We start from the raw sequence: 20106 nt of genomic DNA, 5'->3' as shown, positions 1-20106 counted from the left end.
TTAACGGTTTTTTTATTTAAATAAAAAAACTACGGTAGATAGGTGCAATTCTGCAGAATTATAAACCTCAATGTTACAACTCCAAGAGCCATCATTCCTTGCTCACTTTGTTGAGATGCCCTTGTTAGACTTACCAGCCACAGAGATATTTCTGCAGATTCTGAAGGCTTCGTGAAGTGACCGGTTACTGCGGTCAGTGTCGCAGCCTGCCTGGTCGTAGCGCTGCAGTTCGTTTGACCATGGGGCTACGAGATCATCTGTGCAGGCCGGACTGGTGCTTTTTGAGCAGTTTAGTGCCACTGCTAGTGGCGGTTGACCAATTTCCTCCCCTCTTCTCCCACCATAGCGTCGCAAATTGGGAACAGAGAAAAAAACGGCCCATCCGAAGCTAGCGTTGGCCCGAAGCGGGGGCGTCAGGTCAAATTTCAGGATGGTCGCGGGATCGTTGGGAACGTACATCGAGTCGTATTGCCGTCTGTACATTTCAAGGACTGGTCTACGGGCTCCTCGTCGTTTACGTTGAGGCAACGAGTAATCAGGACTCATTTCCAGAACAACGGATACGACATCGGGTACAGCATCCTTCCCGTATTGGTTGACAAGTTCTCCACGCAGCACTGATGAGGAAACTGTGATCTGGAAAATGAACACTTCCGTCATCCAATCCGTTAAGAAATAGGCATATCTTCCATAGCCCATTCTTTTGGAGAGGGAAAAACAACCAGATTCATCTGTGGAGAATTGGCGAAGCTCTGCAGATAGACTTGCGCATTCACCAGCTGTGAACGAAAAAATGTTGTTGTTTTTATTTAGCGTTTAAATTTAATGAGATGGTATAAGGCCCTGGCAATCAAAGATGGATCCCGATGAAAAATATCTACTTTAAGTCAGTGACTGATCTTAGTTAAGTTCAAGAGAAAGGCATGAAACATTACTAAACCGTAAACAATTACTTTAGCAATCGTTTGCAAAGTATTGGATCCACGCCGACACAACCAAGAACTTTTACCTGCATACTAAAAGCACTAGTGTATTACCGTTGTTGCTCCAATGTACCTCCAAATGACCCCCAATCCCCTATCAACACAAGGCACGCCTAGTAAGGGTGGTTAAGGCAAAGCACGCAACAAGCTCTTCAATTGAGCCATAATGGCTCCAAAAAAAGTTTGAAGAATAAGCTGTAGTAGTAATGTGATGGAAACAAAAACGCCACTTATGCTATTCGCATGGTGACTTGAATAATGGCCTACACATGTATCATGAACGTATCTGGCACAAAAACAACCTTTAGTTTTTACAGTAATAATCCTTGTTTGGACATTTCTTGGTGAACAAAAGAATCCGAAAATATACGTTTTGTAAAGGAAACTTCCGGCTTAATTTGATACCTCATTTGGGAACATCGTAATTGAATGCAGGGCCTGCATCACTGCCTTCGATTGTGTGTTGCAATGCACATTGAAAATCTTGTTAAGTGCAACTTTTAGTTTTGGGGTCTTAGGAGCTTCAGCGCTTGCGCTCTCGTTACTTCTCACACAGTGTTCCCAAGTGAGGTATCAAATTGAACCAAAAAGTTTCTGTGACAAAATGAATGAATTTTTTCGAAATGTTTTGTTTGATTATAAATGATGATTATAAGTACTGCTTAGTTTCTTTCTGTGTCAGGTGTACATGAAACAAGCGGGCCGAGCTCGACTAATGCACATGTCATTTTTGTAAAAATTGCTTCATCACTTCCATAATAAGCAATTAAACCTTGTAAAGTCAGGCCATTTAATAGTCAGTTAGCCTACAAAGAGTAAACTAGGCTGGACATCTACGACAGACAGAATCAAAGGAGAACAACTTACCTATTGGAGAAACAGTTGTAACAGTCTCATGCATGACAGCTCGCTTAGTGTAACGATCCAGGAAACATTGAAAGCTGCAGGGGAAAGAAGGTGTACAAAGATGACTTTACTTTCAGTAAGAAGGCAAAAACTACAGAAGGTGCAAACAATATTCAGATATAAAACAAACAAACAAACAAGCAAACAGCCATCCATGATTTTTGATTGTGTGGAAATGTATTGAATTTGGGGAAAATAAGTATGGCGGAATGAGGGGAAAAAAATACAATTTTTTGACCATTTGTGATGCGATAAAGCTCAATGCGTCGTTTGTTGGGAAACATGCCAAAATTGGGCCACTTCATCACATCACTTCATCATATCTCTTGGTGTTCCCTCTTCCATAATTTTTTGTTTTTAACCCAAAAAGGCATCAGCATGCGGTTTTTACAGCAGTAATGCTGAAATTGTGCTCTTTTCAAATCTGTAATAAAAATTGTTTGACCAGGTTCCACAAACGACTCATTTAGCTTGATCGCGTCACATTTATTGGATTTGTTAAAACAATGCAAATATGCTTTTTATAATAAGTTAACTCATGCTGCAAGTGATGACTCATAAATTGATTGTGCTAAAATTGTTTTTTTTTACCAGAGTACATTTTCAATCCCTTGCTTGAGCTGTTTGGTAAAACTGACAAATGAAAGTTTTCGGATGGAGAGCGAAAAATGATAGAAATGTACAAATATAAAAAGACTGACTATAAAAAGTTTTTAGTTTTTTTTAAATACACGAACGATTTTACAAGCTCCAATGAGTAATGTAACTTTACCTTTGTGGTGTGGATTCTACAGAAACCCGAAGTACTGCAGAACCATTTCCCCTGACTTGAACGACATCATTAACGTCATACCACTCGACTACCGGTTGAACAAGGCCGGTTCCCACGCAGACCAGGGACACTGACTCTCCTACGGCCGCTGTCTGGTCAGGACTGACATATTGGAATTCAGCCGGGGCTGTGGAAAGAACAAGCTAAAGCCGTGTCCGCACTGGACTTTTTTTTTTGAAGGTTTTACCGAGACGATGGTAAAATGAAAAATGGTCAAATGTGACCACTGTCCGCATTTGGACTTTCGACACGGGAAATTTTACCCCGACCGCGTGGGAGAAGTAACCGAGCTGTCACAGTGTCAGTATAATGACTCACCGTACGCAGAAAACAAATTGCCGATCACATTTTCAGCCACCGATACGCTCAGTAATATTACACACGCCGTTTGCATGCATAACATAATCGTTTACACGATATTATTTCATCTTGACACGCTAAATCTTGACGAAAGGGCCTATAATTCTGACGCATTTGTGATGCACGTCGTCGAAGCCATGCCGCTGTACGATGTTCCGTGCGGCAGCAGTGCCATCAGTATTCGTTGGTTCCCATCGCATGCTTACAGAATCGAAGCTATGATGTGGGCCAGGAACCAGTGACTACGGCCTACGTACGGTACCGGACCATGATGTTCCGTGCATGACTACAGTAGCGTATCAGGACGAATTTGGATCGTAGAAAATAACAATACATCGGTGGAGAAAGAGAATTTCCGCAAATTAATTCTCAGAATGTGATCTCTCTTCTCTGTATATGTATTTGTCCGTTGAAATATATATTTTAACGAGATTTTACCGCTCGGACTTGATAATACACCGCAGCGTGTTTCTACAAAATGTTCGGCCACTGCAGGTGCAGGTTCGTGCGGTCTCTGTATGCATAACAGGGCGCTTGGGCCGGATGTACGCTTTCCTGAGCCGCTTTTACCGACTCGCACTGTCCGCACTGGACTAATCGTCTCGGGAAAAGCGACTCGGTCAGTTTTCCTGGGCGCGTGGGAAGTTTTCCTGGGCAGCAGTTGGCCAGTAAAAGTAACCGCTGGACTCAGGAAAAGTAACTGAGAGGAAAACGTCCTAGGCTGTCCGCACTGGACTTAAAATGGGAAAAGTACCCATAGTCTCGGTTAGTTTGACCAAAAAAAGTCCAGTGCGGACAGGGCTTAAGCTGATTCAGCAATGACCTACAATGACTCACTTTTTTTTAATTAAAAAAACAAAATGGACAAAAAAAGTATTCACTCAATTTCTCAGAAGATTGTGACACTTTGTATTGTCTTTAAACGAACTTGAATCCTTATTCGGTTGATCCATGTCAACAGTGTGATATAGTACCTAACACCATGGCCCATACCGCACTCTGCGTATCTCACTATTCTACATATTCTAAGATGCGTGTGCAATTTCTATAGTGTACAAGGACAACCCCTGGAAAGTTGTGTACAGTGTACATTATCCATCTTTACTGTTTGCTTGAAGATATGTTGTTATCCCACTAGCGCTCGTGATCACATCTATCATGCGTCTGTGTTTCATATGTTATTCAGCCTGATACTTTTGAGGTGTTATATATTATTCCAGAAGATGAAGGTAATACTAGTTTAATTTTTTAGGTTTTGTGATAATTCCTTGTGTAGTTTTGTAATTCTTTTGTTTTAAAGAATTCGTTTTTATCATGCTCAAATTCTGACATTGTTTTTTTTTTTGGGGGGGGGGGAACAGGTGGACTTCACTGACTCGAATCCAACAATATCAATTATGATCAATCATTTTTATAGAGATTTTAGTATGACTTCAGTATTTCAGAGTTTCTCTCACAAAAGTTTTCAGGAAATAATTTCTGTTTGCCTCATCAAACTTAATGTTGAAGGTTTTATTTTTAGCTTGGTACCGACTTTTTAATACAAAAATACAAAAGACCCCTTTTTGGCCAGGAGGGAAAATTGAGGTGAAGCGCAGCCCTAGCGAGCGCGATTCACGGTGCATAGCAAAAGTCTAGTGCTGCGCTGCACATCAATTACGCCCCGTGCCGAAGATGGCGGCAATATCCGTGAGCCTGTCCACTGTCGGGACCATCATGAAATGATAAATTAACACGACTTACACAAGCAAGGTTTAACGATTTCTTCTATGGCTGTGTCGTGGTTTTCCATCATGCAAGACAAATATCCAGGAAGGGGAGGTGGTCGAAGGAATTGCGACATGTCTGATCCGTCAGGTGCCTGTACTCCTTTCCACCACTGGTACGCTCGGAGACAAGTGTCTGACACCTCGCAATCAGCAGCCAGGGTTCTAAACTGAATGGACAGACAGTCTGTGCACCTGCTCTGAATGGGCCGAGGATCATAACACGGGTACCATCTGTTCTCCACGTAACCCACCGTTATCGCGATGATATCACCGGGCTGGACGGAATGCGGGACTTGGAGGGTGACCTCTGCCGTTTCTGGAGTGGTCAGTCCAGGGTAGACCTGCCAAAATTGATTACAAAGATGCACTGTCTATGCTAACTTTATTTCCACACTAACGGGGTACCATTGACTGGAAATGTGGGATTTGAGAGGGGGACACTGGAGGGTACGGCAAAGCAAGATATTTTGTTGTTGTTTCCTGTGCATTCCTGAGTCCTTGATGATCATGCGCACAAACAAGGACTTTCTCTGTACTTTAGAAATTGCAGGGGTCATCGTATAATTACGTGCGTAACAAAGACGGAATTTTTGCTACAAATTGACAGGACACTAATTATCATGTGCATGAATTGACCCAAATGTCATCTCATTCATATTCATAGCCCATTTAGGAGCACTATCAGCCACAGTAAACACAATTTTGTTGGTCTTCAAGACACTTACTGGTACAGGTAATGTACACGTACACATCGTGGACAGAAATGTTGTGACAAGTTTCTGTCCATGTTGCGTACGTAATATTCTGAACATAATATGACATCTGAAATATAAGGTACATTGTCTTGGTTTTTCAATATTTGATGATACATTTATTGTAATCATAACTTTCTATCAATATTAACCAACTTTCTGTCCATGTTACATACGTAGCATTCTGGACATACATATGTTTCAGAGCAGGTGTATAGTCTATTTATTGCAGTGCACAGCAAGAAAATTAAAAATAGCAACTGCCACAGAGATCACTCTTGGCCAATTTAGATACAGAATCTGTGGGTGAAGTGTAATTATGATATTTATATGGATCTACTGTTAATACACACAATCAACTGGGCCATTGTAAATAAAATCAATGTGATTTTTTTTGGTCTTAGCACAGAGAAGGTCACACATTGATGAAGGTTCTCCTCTTTTGAAATCCAGGTAATACATTTCTGCTAAGGCCAAAAAAAAAAAGTCTCCGGTTTCTGGTATGCGCGCGCGTCGCCGTAGCCATGCGCGTCGGCAAAATGAAAAAGTTTTTTTTCAATACAAGATGGTGTTTCAAAACCGCCAAACTCACTGGTTTGACTGGAATTCTGCTGCTGCACAATTTTAACGTGTTTTTAGATGGGGTTATGATCGAGAATAAGATTTATGTGGCCTCTCTGGACTCCCATATATTTGCACTAAGTTTAGTCGGGCACCATTTGCAGTCATCTGCCGACATTTGAAGCCAAAAAAAAAAAAAAAAACAGGTAAAAAAAACAAAAAAGCCGTGTCGCCGCACCACTTTTGGGGCAAGCTCCATACCAGAAACCGGAGACTTTTTTTTTTTGGCCTAAGGGCTGATATTACACACATTAAAGATGTAATTGATAAAAATATTGGTCAAAACATACCCAAAAGTTTTCTACAGATTTCCTTAAGGGTGTGGATATGTCCACAAAGATGAAGACACCCCGTCTATTGCCAGTTATTTCCGGTGAATACAACTCATCAAATTGGCCCCACGCAACGCGTACCTGTTGGATATTAACAAATTTGTCATCACTCAAAAGAGGAAAGAAAATTGTGAAAAATATAATTGTAATTAAAATAATAATTGTTCAAATCTACTTTTTGTCTTACTAAGCATTTCTGTCAAACCGGATGTACATCCGCCACGATAAACATGTAAACCGTGCAGTCTGTGTCATGGTCGGGTCGCTGCCGACTACTAGCATTTCTAGTTCATGCTTAAAGCGAGAATATACAACATTTGCTTTTGCTGTAAAATTTCAGAAATGGATGGATTTGGGGGTTAGTATTTTATAGCAAATATTGTTACACTGACTTGTTTGAAGTTTTGGTTCATAGATGCTGGAAAAACCAAGAAAAATAACCATGTTATCGTAGTCTGGTTCCCTGACCCCACTTAAATTGAAACGGAACAATGTATAGACGTCGGCGAATTGTAAGGTCAGGGAACCAATCTAGCTGGCTTGTACCCCTTCATAGATGTGTAATCGATTGCAAACAGAATGCCGACTTACTAAATATGGTCAATTTGGCGCAGGATTTGATGGAAAAAAAACAGGTTTTTTCCAACGCTGGTAGGGACCAGCGTTGGAAACTGATACAAAAATACCACTTTTCTTGAAAATGTCAGCACTCCAGGTGCCAGGATTTTACAGGATGCTTTTAGCTAGATTGTCATTCACTAACAGTCCAGTAAGGTATTTCATAATAATTTGGTAGTTTTGTTTTCTGATGTTTGCAAATGTTGTATATTCCCTTTAAATGATGATGAGATAATTAAGCTCTGCCAAATCAAGCAGCTGAAATAGTATTTTACTCATTACTCAACAACGAACTGCTGAGTCGTTGAAGAGGACGGGGATATTCAGGTAACAGTTCAAACGGGGATCACAAAATCAACAAGACAAGGTTAATCTAGTAAAGCTGTGCCCAGAGTCCACAACATTCTATTCAATTTTTTTCTAAATGACTATTAACCCTATTCCGCCCTGAATCCGAAGTGGAGCAATTTGTCCTCTCAGGGACAAGCAAAGATCGGTCAAAGAGAATTACCTAGGTACATTAAAAAACTTTGCTCAAAGAGTTTCATTTTGTAACCATTTTGTAACCATTTTGAAATATGTTCAATGTTATGAACGGTGGGTTTTTTCGGGGGGGGGGGGGGGCTTTGGTTCTGAAAGCCATTCTATAGGCACCAGTCTAGACCAAAGAGATTAAAAAGAAACTCACCGCAGTTAGATGAATTGAATCCTGACTGATCGCTGGCACCGCAAATCTAGAAACGAAACCGATGTCGCCTTCTGGGTAATCCGTTGCCATGGCATCTTGCCACTCGTGGGAGTCTGTGCAGGAATCCAGCAGGCCCACATCCCCACAGATCTTATCTATTTAAGAAGATTCAAAGAGAAGAGGACATGCCAAGTGCCAAGGATTGTAAATGGCAGACCTACAGCTTTTCCTTTTGTCTGCTGTAACTGCATGACTCATATACAAGCTGTGTTTGTTAAAGTTTTGCTTTGCCATAAAGATATAGTCCATCATTTGTAATTTGTGCATTTTGTACGTTTGAAGCAACAAAAGTGTTCAAAATCTAATGAAGGATACTGAACAACTAACCTGATGAAGTTTCACCTCAGCTTCAGCTGTATATTCTGAGAAAAACAGCATTCTAGGATCTCAATTTCAAATCAGAAGTTGCTGAATCATGTTTTGAATTATTTAGAATTGCAGCTATATGCGATATCGCGCAGACGAATTATAGCAACCGCTCGCGCGTGTGCGTCGTGCCAATGCTTGCGCGCGCTTCGCCGAATAACAAAACGAGCTACTAATTTAAATTTCCTACGGTGCGTCTTAAGACGCACCGTTGGAAAGGCCTTCTTTCGTTGATTACTTCAAAATGACAGCTTGCCAGAAAGAATCATTTCAAAGGGAGTTTAGTCCACTTACTATCTTTCAACCAAGTATGGTTTTTCAACAATAATTACGCCAGTTACTTTTCTGATGACTGCAAATGAAAGACTATAGCTTTAAATCCAGTCCTACCTTCACAGTTGGCACCGGAGAAGCCTTGACTTTCCTCGTAACTTGTACTTTCTGAATATCCGCTCCCCTCAGACTCGCAAAGAGACAACGTTGACGTTGGTTTGCAAACATCGCCGGTAGTCTGTGATCCACCGTCGCACAGGGTGTGATCAGGATTGCCACATTCTGTATGTTAATTGGACGGGAGAGATTAATAGGCAAAAACATTAGGGGATGATTATGATGATTGATTGATGAATAATTAGGGGATTAAATGGTTAATGCTCATTTAAGGTTAAGATATAGGAAAAACGAAAATCCATGAAATGATCGTCAGAGGGTTTGCGGGTCGCCAAGAGCTACATAGGGTCTATGGTATATGTTTGTAGTTGACTTACACATGTATAGGCAATCCTTACAATACTCAATCCTTTTGTTCTACATAAACTTTTTTTATAGGTAAAAAAAAAAAATTTATGGTAGAACCTCTGGAACTCCAAATTTCAAAAGAGATTCAAAAATCCTAAAAATCAAAAAAATCCGGACCAATAAACACCTGAAATCAGTAGAAAAATCTTGAAAAATCTTTCCCCTGTCGTTAGAACAGGTGACCATGATACACTCTTGATTGAGATGAAGATGAGGTTTTTAGCAAGCCACTTTATTGGTTCATAGTCATACAAATTTACCCTGCTCAAAACTAAAGTACCTGAACAGCGGCACATTACACGACAGCACTATATTGGTGGATATGGGGGAGGAAGGGGGGGGGGGGCGCTACATTTGAAACACTCTACCATACTCACGTGGAATGATGGTGAGATTGAAAGCGCACTTTGCAGTGTTCCTTGGATTGGACACGTCAGTAAATGTATACACAACTGGGGTGACACCAACATCGAAATATCTCTCATAGCCAGGCACCCGTGTTTCATATGTCCTCGGTCCCTCGGCTCTAGGACTTATTATCCCCAATCGGTTGCCTGGCGTTCCTCGGATGTATTCAACGCTCAAATTGAAGCCCGCCACTGGGCAGTTTGTCACAGTGATAGGCTCAACATACTCTGCACGAAGTTAGAGAACAGAAAAAAGAGTTACAGAGTTGCTACATTTACAGGGTAAAAAAATACGAAACCCCAATGTCGGGACCATTATTGTAGTGAAGTGCTGCATGTAGCACTTTCAAAATCTAGGATATAAAAGCCCAATTCATAAGCTTTCATTTAGTACAAGCATCATTCAAATCACTTAAGAACTTTTCAAATTAGGGAATTTTAAACACAAACATTGTTTTAAAGTTCTGAGAATTGTTTTCGTTTTGCTGAAAGAACACTTACCTTTGTTGTGATCCGTGGACAGAACTTTAAAACGGTGGTTGTGTTTAAAATTCCGTAACTTAAAAGGTATATGATTGATTTAAATGATTCTTGTACTAAAAAAAAAAGCTTATGAATTGGGCTTTCATATCCTAGATTTTAAGTGCTACATGCAGAACTTCACTAAAAAAGTGGTCCGACATTTGGGTTTCACTTTTTTGACTCACCTTGTAGTTCGTGCTTTGGCTCACACTTGTGCCAATCAGTTCTCAATCCATTATGCCTAAAAGTAAAAGGTCGAACCGAAAGCTTCTAGGGCCCTCGCATGACCTGCCTTTGGGAATTTTACATTGAGGACAAAATCACTTGACAGTGGTTAAAATGAATTCCATTTCTGACCTTTCACATCGGGCATTGTTTGTAATGTTGTTCCTTGGTCTGCTTACACTGTGCACTTTTGTTTTCATTTTGTCTCCTAGGCGTGAGAAAGAGAATGTATAAAGTTGCAGCGATTTTACCTGCAGCCGATGTGTTGGCCTGAACAAATCAAGGGTGCAATCATATGAACAGTCGCCTTTATCCTTTTCTTAAATACTAAGGTCTTTAAGTTTATTCACACAAATTTGAAAACCTTAAAAGACATCTTGGTCTTCTACTTCAGTTTCAATTGTCACTTCTTGACCACCACGTACACGTATTTCAGGACATCTCATCTAGTACAGCAGTATGGGCTTCGTGTGCCAACGAAAGAGGGCACCCTTTTACCTAGCAACGACGTCCCATGGGTGGGACATTTAGCTGGTTGATGCGCACCGTTCCTTGTGTGTGACGCACGTACACCAGGGGATTTGTACTATGTACACGCAGTGGTACGGCCGCGCGTCGCGGCAAAATTGCAGTCAGGCAAGATGGCGTCGGTCGGTCACCCCTAACTGTTCCTTCTTTGCCAGTGAGGGGGTACTTGTGAACGGAGCTGATAGGGGTGTGTATGGGTAAGTGGTACCAGTCTGCATGTATTTTAGAATTGTTTTTTTGAAGGGGGGGGGGGTTGAAGCTACTCCCCTCCTCTTCTCCTCAGGGCCCCTCCCCACCCCCTCCCAATTTCCCTCCCCCACCCCAATTTCAATAGGCTATGTCTTGGTCCTTCCTAGCTAGCCCCCATGGCTTCAAACATTGTGGTTACAATTTACCTTCTTCCACTGTGATTCTGAAGGAGCATCTTCCAACGTTGCCTGCCAAATCCTCAAACTCGTAGGTGACCACGGTTGTTCCAAGGGGGAAAATCTGACCGGATCGATGGCTCTGATTCCTCAGACGGACGCCCTCTGAGTCGTCCGATGCTTCAGGCTCTTCCCAACTTGTCGGCCGCCCTTCCGCGCCCTGGGGGGCCACTCCTGTGATGTTATCTGGGCAGATTACTATAGGCAGAACATCATCTGCAGAGTCGCAAAAATACCAGTAGATTATGAAAATTCAATATTGAACATTACTTAGATCTTTCTTTCTGAGTTTCGCCTCGAGCTTTAGGAGCCTTAAAGTTCACCAACGACAAGCCTGGTGGTGGCACACTTCTAGAACTGAAATAGGCAAATTAACGTGCAAACTTCTCAAATTTGCAATCAGTTTTGGGCTTTTGGCACATTGATTACTTAAGAAAATCACCCTCACAGAAAGGCCTTTGTGAAACTGTTATTAGCATCTCAAACGGAAAAATATCATACATAGAGACATATCGTGCCAAAAATTAACCTCTCCCTTCTGAAAACCTAAAAAGTATACTAAAATAAATACCAGTACACGAGGACTACTACGATGTACTTTACTGGTACCGTTAGTAATGAAGCTCGGTGTAGCCTACTCATACAAAGATGAACATTTATGGCAGTCACTGGGTTAAAACTGAATATTATATTGGAGACTAATATCTCTTCCAGGATATACATATTTTTTAAAATAACGTTGAAGGACTCATTAGAGTTTACAAAAAAAATCCAAAGTGACGGCATTGATTAGAACCCATCACATTTTCGTTCTCATGCAAGTGTTCAAACTTATTTGAACAAGGAGATCTAGGGACAAAAAATTCAGGATGTGAAAGGTCGTGAGTAAAATTCATTTTTACCCATCTCCAAGTGATTTCTCATCTTTTCTTTCGCGAGGAATACCAAGATAAACTTCCAACATGCATGTTTCTTGGGGTGATGATTGCGATAAAAAATCAGTCAACAATTACAGCAAGAGAATATACCCAGTATAAAATGCCCTAGGCAGGCCACGTGAGGGTCTGGAAGCTAGCGACAACACCTCTACTTTAACGCCGAGTTTAGGTGATCCATTCTCGACATACATGCGTGTTCTTGCGCTCGAATGGCGGGAACATGACCTACGAACACTGCACTCGGAACAGGATTATGCATCACCTATCCATCCGGGTTTTGCAGGAACAATAAACCCATGTTAAGAACGGATTCAACCCTACGACTGTATGTTTGATAAATGAGGCACTTGACTCAAAGGATCCTTTTAAAGTATTGTTTGGATTTATAAATGGTATTAACATAATGTCCAAGCAAGCCACTCTAAAAAAAAAAGCCAGCTACACACTCATAAACTTGCGTCGTAACATTCAAACCACGTTATTTGTACTAAACCTTCTGTCCAAAATACCAACCACATATGTGTTCATTTCAATCGACTAGTCCCAACTATTAAAAATTACTTGCGACTATTGAAATTCACTAGTCACCTGAAAATCTATGATCTAAGTAATTAAAAAATGGCCCAATAAAGTTCCTAAAAAACATCTTTATTGGGCCGTTTTTCAATTACTTGGGATCATAGATTTTCAGGTGACTAGTGAATGTCAATAGTCACAATTAAATTTAATTGTTTCCTTTTTGTAGACAAATCACAAAGGATTTTATCAATTCTAACTTACCAAATATGACCTCAACTGTGAAGTTACACGTTTGTGGAATTCCTAATGATTGACCAACAAAATCATAGCGCACCACTGTTGGGCCGATTGGAAAGACGTCCCCAGGGCTGAGCGTACTAGTAGTGCTGACGTCTCCGGTTGACTCTGGTGCCGATGGTGGTGTCCATGTCACAGTCGTGGCTTCCTGAGCTGTGTACGCCACGACGTCCTCAGGGCACTTTACTATTTGTTAATTTGAAAACAGAATGATAGAATCAGAACTGGCTTGGGCCTCATTTTTTTTTGGGGGGGGGGGGGGTAGTGGGGGAGGGGAGTGGGACACAAGGCGAGAGAGCTTCCACGGGCAAGGGTTGACAGAGGTGTCCCTCTCCATTAATTTCACCACAAAGACCACATATAAGTCTTCCCTTTTGACTTCCACACTCCAAGTTATACATGGTTCAAGTTGGTGAGAAGTAACTTTTTTTTGTCAGAATATCTTTATTTCTGGCATTAGATACATAGTGGAAGACTGAGGTGATGAAGCAGAGTTGTAGTTAGAGTCCGTCACAACATCACGACAAACTCTGTACAGGGTGTTGAAAACCAAGATGGGTTGAATAGACATGTAAATGTGGCCAAAAACAGAAGAAAAGTGCCCAACTTGGCAATATTTAACAGTACTTTTCATGCCCATTTCATTATTTCCTAACCCCCTATCCTCAGGACTACCCTGCTAAAATCCAACAGAGTCCAACTGGAGTTTTAACTTCCTGCTCAATCCACTGTGCCTTATTTTCAGTCGTCCGCTGAATCCAACGGAGCCCAACTCGCCTTTATTACATGTATGCGGTTCAGTTGCCTGCTGAATCCAACATTTTGCATTGCTGAGGAATGTACACCAGGGGTTTACTGCTCAATCCAACAGGCCCCATCGGGTATATGATATAGTTGGATCCTGCTGGATTCCGCAGGGTTGGGGTAAAATTAATGTACGTATCTCAAAACGCGAGTTTTGCCACTACAGACTCCTTTTTGCAGAGCGGATCACATATTTGGATATAACATGCACTGTGCCCCAACCCGGTGGAATGACCCAGAACGCTTTTGGCATGAAATATGAACCCCCAAGGGGAAATCAGCTCATGGAAGTTGCTTGCCCTGGTTGAAAAAAAAGTCAACCGTTGCACATGCATCAGTTGTCAACCAAATGGTTCTCGGTCTCTACTTCCCTTTCAAAAAAAAAAAAATCACACAGAGCCATGATGAATACGAAAAGAACAGTCAAATTTACTCTAATAAAAAGTACAATTGAATGTTAAACATTTAAAGTACGAAAAAATATATTTTGGGAAACTATTATTACCTCGCGTGTCAACTGTTACTGTAAAAGAACAAGTGAAATATTCTTCTTGAGATTGTCTTTGCCACTGGTAGGCGACCACAGTGACTCCGAGGACAAACACATCCCCAGGTTGATAGTTTTGATACGACAAGCGGAACTCGGCCTGTTGCTCAGGGACATCAGGCCAAGTGACTGATTTCCGTAGCGTACCAGCATCGGCTAAGGCAGTTACGTCATTTGGGCACGTGATCACTGGAGGGGCATCACCTGATGAAATAATTAAAGTACGAAATTCCAATTTGAATTTAGTAAATAAATAATGGTAGGCCCATATAGTGGTTACTGTTCTTTTGTTTGCTCAAGTTGACTGGAAAAAGGTCAATTTATTTGCCATGTCAACTGATACATTTAGCTTTCTTTCCCCCAAATGGGTTGTTGCCTTGCCCCTCAGACATAGACACCCCCCCCCCCCCCCCCCCCGATAGAGAAGATATCAACAAGTTAGAACAAATATCACCAGATCAGCAATTGAGAAACAACTTCATTCCTAAAATGGGAATTGTTGTAATGTGGTTACATTCCCAAAGATTTCAGCAATATACCAGGCTGAATCGCACGGCACCAACCATAAACCAAGTACGAAAATTGTAATTTCTACTCCGAGAAACTGTTCAAAATTACAAAAAGGGTGTCACTAGAATTTCGAGAAGTCTGCTGAAAAGGTTGACAAGATAACTTTTAAGTGATAAAAACAAAATCATGATCGAAACAAAACAGACTTCTTCTCTTAATTCTAATGACACTATATATTTTTGTTACTTTGAACGGTATCTTGGAGTAGAAAAGACAATTTTCTTACGTATGTTACGGTTGGTGCCATGTCATGCAAATTAGCCCGACTGCATCTGGTCGTACAGTACTATTGCAAGCTCTGTGGTATGGCCATGACAACCATGTAGCTACATTGTATAAGAGACAACCGATGCTTCCCTAAACGCTAAACTCTGATGTAGCGATTTTGCTACAAATTTTGATCGAGATTATCTTTTAATCGATGGACAGAAATTTCCACACTTAAGGTTCCTAGTCATTGAGAAACTCTAACCTTTTTGAACAAACGTTATTTTATCCAAAAATATTCATCCATCTGGCCAAAACACGACGATCAGTCATCAGCTCCCACGAATATCATCCCTAAAATGTTCCTCCATGCAATTTCACAAATGGCAGCCACGTTGTAATGTATATGCGGGTGCGCTTGGGCAAGATTATGAATATGCATTGCAGTTTGTGAGGTTTGTTGGGCACACAGCGTGGCTGGCCATACAAACACAAGGTTATGAACTAAATAATGCATATTCATAATCTTGCCCAAGCGTGCCCGCATAAATGTAACATTACAAGTACAACGCGGCCGCCATTTTGAAATCGCATGGAGGAACATTTTCGGGATGATATATAGGAGCTGATGACTGATCATCGTCTTTTGGCCAGATGGATGAAGATTTTTTGGTGAAAAGAACATTTTGTTTTGAAAAGGTATGAGTTTCTCTTGTACGACTAGGAACCTTAACTTTGGAAACTTCTGTCCTGGATGAGAAGATAATAATCAGTAGCAAAATCGCTACATCAGAGTTTTAGCGTTGAGGGGAGCATAGGTTGTCTGGCCGTACCACAGAGCTTGCGATAGTACTGTACGGCTAGATGCAGTCAACTGACTAATTTGCAAATCAATACGGTTTTGTGCATTCACGGTGCGTCCTGGAGATGGCCATGGTGTTGTTGTCTTCATCGTGCTAACCTATCAAGTCCAACATGTCTCACAACCTAAAAGTGGATTTTCACCAGGGCCCACTACACAATCGCCAAGATTTATATTCCTGACCCAAAATATATTCTTCATTATCCAGGGGACTGTCGAATCTCTCCTACTTACCGATTAATACTGTCACGTTGAAGGTGCAGCTTTCATGACGGCTTTCCCTTTTGCTGAAGGTGTACTGAACTGTTGTCTGTCCTACCACGAAGCTATCCCCTGGGTTGTGTGTGCTGATCACACGGTCCAGATCGCTCGGTGCAGTTGGCGGTGTCCAGAACAGCGTCACTGGATCCCCTGTGTCTGAGTGCGCCAGTATATTGTCTGGGCAAGCCACTGTCTGCAGCTCTGTACAGAGCGGGAAAAAAAAACAATTATTGACAATTCCACGGTAACTGAAATTATGTTTATGTAGATACATGTAGAAGGGGTCTTCCGTCAACTTTTTGATGTTATTCTATTAAGTCGAGGCATTTCCTAACAGACATGACAGCAAGATTGCTTGAAATTAAGTGTGTAAACTACAAAAAGTGCCAACTAAATAAAGTTCTGTTGGTTTAGCAATAAGTTTTGTATTGGTAACTGACGTTACAAAAAGAACCCAAAAATATTTGAATAACTTGCACCAAAAGTGGTGCGGAAATGTGTTTGTTTTTTTCCCCCCAAGCTACTTTTTTCTTCTCCAAATGTCTGCTGATGTTGCAGATGACGCTTCGATCCTCTTAAAACTCACAAAAATACCCTTCAAAGTGGAGCTTGAGGTGACCTCAGTAAGGCCATAAGGCTTGAGAATTCTGCACCCACTTACAATCTCGACCAACATGAACACTCTTCGGGAAATTTGGATAGTCAAGACAAAAATCAGAGAAAACAGCAGCGTCAGACCATAAAGCGACATCGACATCATGCATTATTAAAAAGCGTTTACAGGTTCCAGATACACGACCGCTACCTCAGTCTAGCTTCCAGATGCACAAGTACAAAATTACAACATTGTCTGCAAATGGTGCCCAACTAAATATAGTGCAAAATATATGGGAGCCCAGAGAAGCCACATAAAGCTTATAGGCCTACGCGATCGCAACCCCATCTAAAAACACGTTAAAAGTGTGCAGCAGCAGGATTCCAGTCAAACCAGCGAGTTTGGCGGTTTAGAGACATCATCTTACATTGAAAAAAAAAAACACTTTTTAATTCGCCGACGTGAACAGCCATAGCCATGAGCGTCGGCGAATTAAAAAAGCAGACGAGAAACCAGAGACATTTTTTTTTGGCCTAACTGCATGTATGGAATAGAGGTAACGCAAAGGGGAAAGCAGCTCATGGCAGTTGCATGCCCATCTGAAAGATAAATTATTCGTTGTTGCTATTTTTAGGAAAGTCAACCGTTGCACGTGCATCAGTCATTATCAAGCAAATGGTTCTCGGGACTTTCTTTAAATAAGATACTACAAAGCCATGAAGGAGAAAGAAAAATAAAGTATACTTCAATACAAAATAGGCTAGAATTTAAAACAATTAAAGTAACCAAAAATATATTTTGGGAAACTGTTATTATTACCTTGTGTCTCAACTGTTACAGTAAAAGAACAAGTGAAAAATTCTCCTGCAATTTCAGAATGTCTTTGCCACTGGTAGATGACCACGGTGACTCCCAGGGGAAACATGTCACCAGGGTTATAGTTTCGATTCCACAAGCGGACCTCAGCCTGCGAGGCAGGGACGTCGTCCCAAGTAACTGGTGTCTGTTGCGTACCAGCATCGGCTAAGGCAGTTACATTAGTTGGGCACGTGATCACTGGAGGGGCATCACCTGAAGAACAAAAAAATACGTATGACCATGAAATTCCAAATTTAATTTGGTAAATGACCACAGGTTGTATATAAAATTTTAATTTAAATGTTTGTGTTTGACTGAAGGGAAAGTTGATTTGGAGGTCCTTAAAAAAATGTAATAATTAAGCATCGAAAGATGTGATCAAGTACTTGTACTTCTATGCGGTAAGTTTCAGAATTTGAATCGGCAACTTTAAACATTTTAACGTTGTGTAATTATTGATCTCTTGTTTGCTAAGGTGACTAGACATGCTAGAAGGTACATTTTATTGCCATGCCAACTGACACAGCTTATGGGTTGCTGCCTTGCCCCTCAGACATACAATCCCCCCCCCCCCTTTCATTTAGGGCTGCATTAGAATTGAGAGAAATCTGCTTTGGTTTGAAAAGGTCATTTTTGAATAATAAAAAACACCCTTTCCCATTTAATCTGATCGAAACTAAACAAGGGACCTACACTATACAATCGCAGATTTCTGTTAATTTTACAGAATTTTATTTTGTTATTTTGAACAATATGTTTGAATAGAAATTATGATTTTCGTAAGCATAAAGTTTTACAGTTGGTGACATATCAGGCGCCAATCAATATGGTTTTCTGGAATTTGTACATTCATGGTGCTTCCCAGAGATCCCATGATCTTTTTTTCATCTTCATCTTTGTCTAAAGGTAGCTGGAGTTACCCAGCCCTGAGTTTTATCATTGGGTTGTCTATATCCTAATAGACAACCCAATGATAAAACTCAGGGCTGGGTAACTCCAGCTAACTCGACATAGACTTTGTACACAAACAAATAAAAGAGGTGGGATTTGCATAGCCTTCATTCTTTCTGCATTCACACATACACTCTTGTCGGTTTTAAATGTCGCTAATTACCTGTTTGGCAAGTCCAACAACCTAAAACTTTTAGTTTTCCTTCAGGTCCCATTCACTAGCTACATAACTGCCAAGATATCTACTTCTGACCTAGCCCCATAAATGTGGCCTATTTACTGGACTGCCTCCGTAAACATAGGCCACACATCCACATGTACAAAAATCGTGTCGACGGAGCCAAATTTTGATTTTCATATTTAGGCTTAGTTTGTAGGTTTTTTTTGCTTTAGAAGCATACTCACCCTCTTTATAGGCTAATCAGAAAGTGCTGCCTTTTTCAGATGTATATTTTTCGTGAAATTTCCAGATTCATTTTTACACGTTTGCGTATCAAAATTTCAACATGAAATTTCACAAAAATTAGACATCTGAAAAAGGCAGCACTTTCTGATTAGCCTGTAAAGAGGGTGAGTATGCTTCTAAAGCAAAAAAAACCTACAAACTAAGCCTAAATGTGAAAATCAAAATTTGGCTCCGTCGACACGATTTTTGTACATGTGGATGTGTGGCCTATGTTTACGGAGGCAGTCCAGTAAATAGGCCACATTTATGGGGCTACTTCTGACCCAAAACATAGTCTTCATTGTCCTCGGGACTGTCAAATCTCTGCTACTTACCGATTAATACTGTCACGTTGAAGGTGCAGCTTTCCTGACGGGATCCCAAGCTATCGCTGAAGACGTAAAGAACTATTGTCGATCCTACCCTGAAGCTATCCCCTGGGTTGTGTGTGCCGGTCACAGTGTCCAGACCACTCGGTGCATTTGGCGGTGGCCAGTCCAGCACCACTGGATCCCCAGTGGATGAGTGCGCCAGTATATCATCTGGGCAAGCCACTGTCTGCAGCTCTGTATAAACAAATGTGAAACGGATAATTATCAACAAAATTGTCTTGTACTTTTGTAGGCCTATCGCCTATGGGCGCGTCAGCCCCACTTGTGGCATCTGTATTGCTGCGCTGTACGTTACAGGAACTGTTCCTCCTCAGTTGCTCTTTGGTTATGTCAAGCGCAATTTGAGTCCTCCGCGCAAGTTTAAACTTGTGCGGGCATTAATTTCCTTGCAACAAATTGCGCACGCAAATTTAAACTTGCGCGCTTCAGCTACATAGGTTTTTCCCATGCATGCAAAGCCGCCAAACTATTTTTTTTCCCTGGTAAACACATGCAGATATGTAGCATTATTTTTAAAAGCAGATTTTTCTCCAATTAATAGCACCACAGTGCTTCGTGAGACAATGCCTTAATGCCTTTTTTTGAAACATTTTATTTACGGTATTATGCTAACGAGGTTGACTGTGTGGGTTCAAAGATAAGGGTGAACAAATTATTTATGCACTTTC

General features: G+C 41.0%; 1 protein-coding gene across 2 annotated transcripts in view; it reads right to left on the bottom strand.

The window, feature by feature from the left end:
- The window catches only part of LOC119726669, a 43765-nt gene that overhangs the window by 18561 nt on the left and 5098 nt on the right, over nt 1-20106 (bottom strand). Inside the window, exons 2-15 of one of the 2 annotated variants that reach the window (XM_038198443.1) lie at nt 19382-19612; nt 17612-17863; nt 16171-16398; nt 14256-14501; nt 12911-13132; nt 11163-11408; nt 9463-9720; nt 8678-8842; nt 7862-8016; nt 6514-6636; nt 4825-5191; nt 2662-2848; nt 1851-1924; nt 135-779 (exon numbers count right to left, since the gene is read on the bottom strand). In XM_038198443.1, the coding sequence (XP_038054371.1) occupies nt 135-779; nt 1851-1924; nt 2662-2848; nt 4825-5191; nt 6514-6636; nt 7862-8016; nt 8678-8842; nt 9463-9720; nt 11163-11408; nt 12911-13132; nt 14256-14501; nt 16171-16398; nt 17612-17863; nt 19382-19612 (3399 nt within the window). The remainder of the gene's footprint in view (nt 1-134; nt 780-1850; nt 1925-2661; nt 2849-4824; nt 5192-6513; nt 6637-7861; nt 8017-8677; nt 8843-9462; nt 9721-11162; nt 11409-12910; nt 13133-14255; nt 14502-16170; nt 16399-17611; nt 17864-19381; nt 19613-20106) is intronic. The other variant, XM_038198444.1, reaches the window with a different exon arrangement.

The sequence above is a fragment of the Patiria miniata genome, unplaced genomic scaffold, assembly GCF_015706575.1.
Source record: "Patiria miniata isolate m_02_andy unplaced genomic scaffold, ASM1570657v1 HiC_scaffold_2, whole genome shotgun sequence".
Lineage (NCBI taxonomy): Eukaryota > Metazoa > Echinodermata > Asteroidea > Valvatida > Asterinidae > Patiria > Patiria miniata.
The sequence above is the reverse complement of the archived record's forward strand: the minus strand, read 5'-3'. Positions and strand labels throughout refer to the sequence as shown.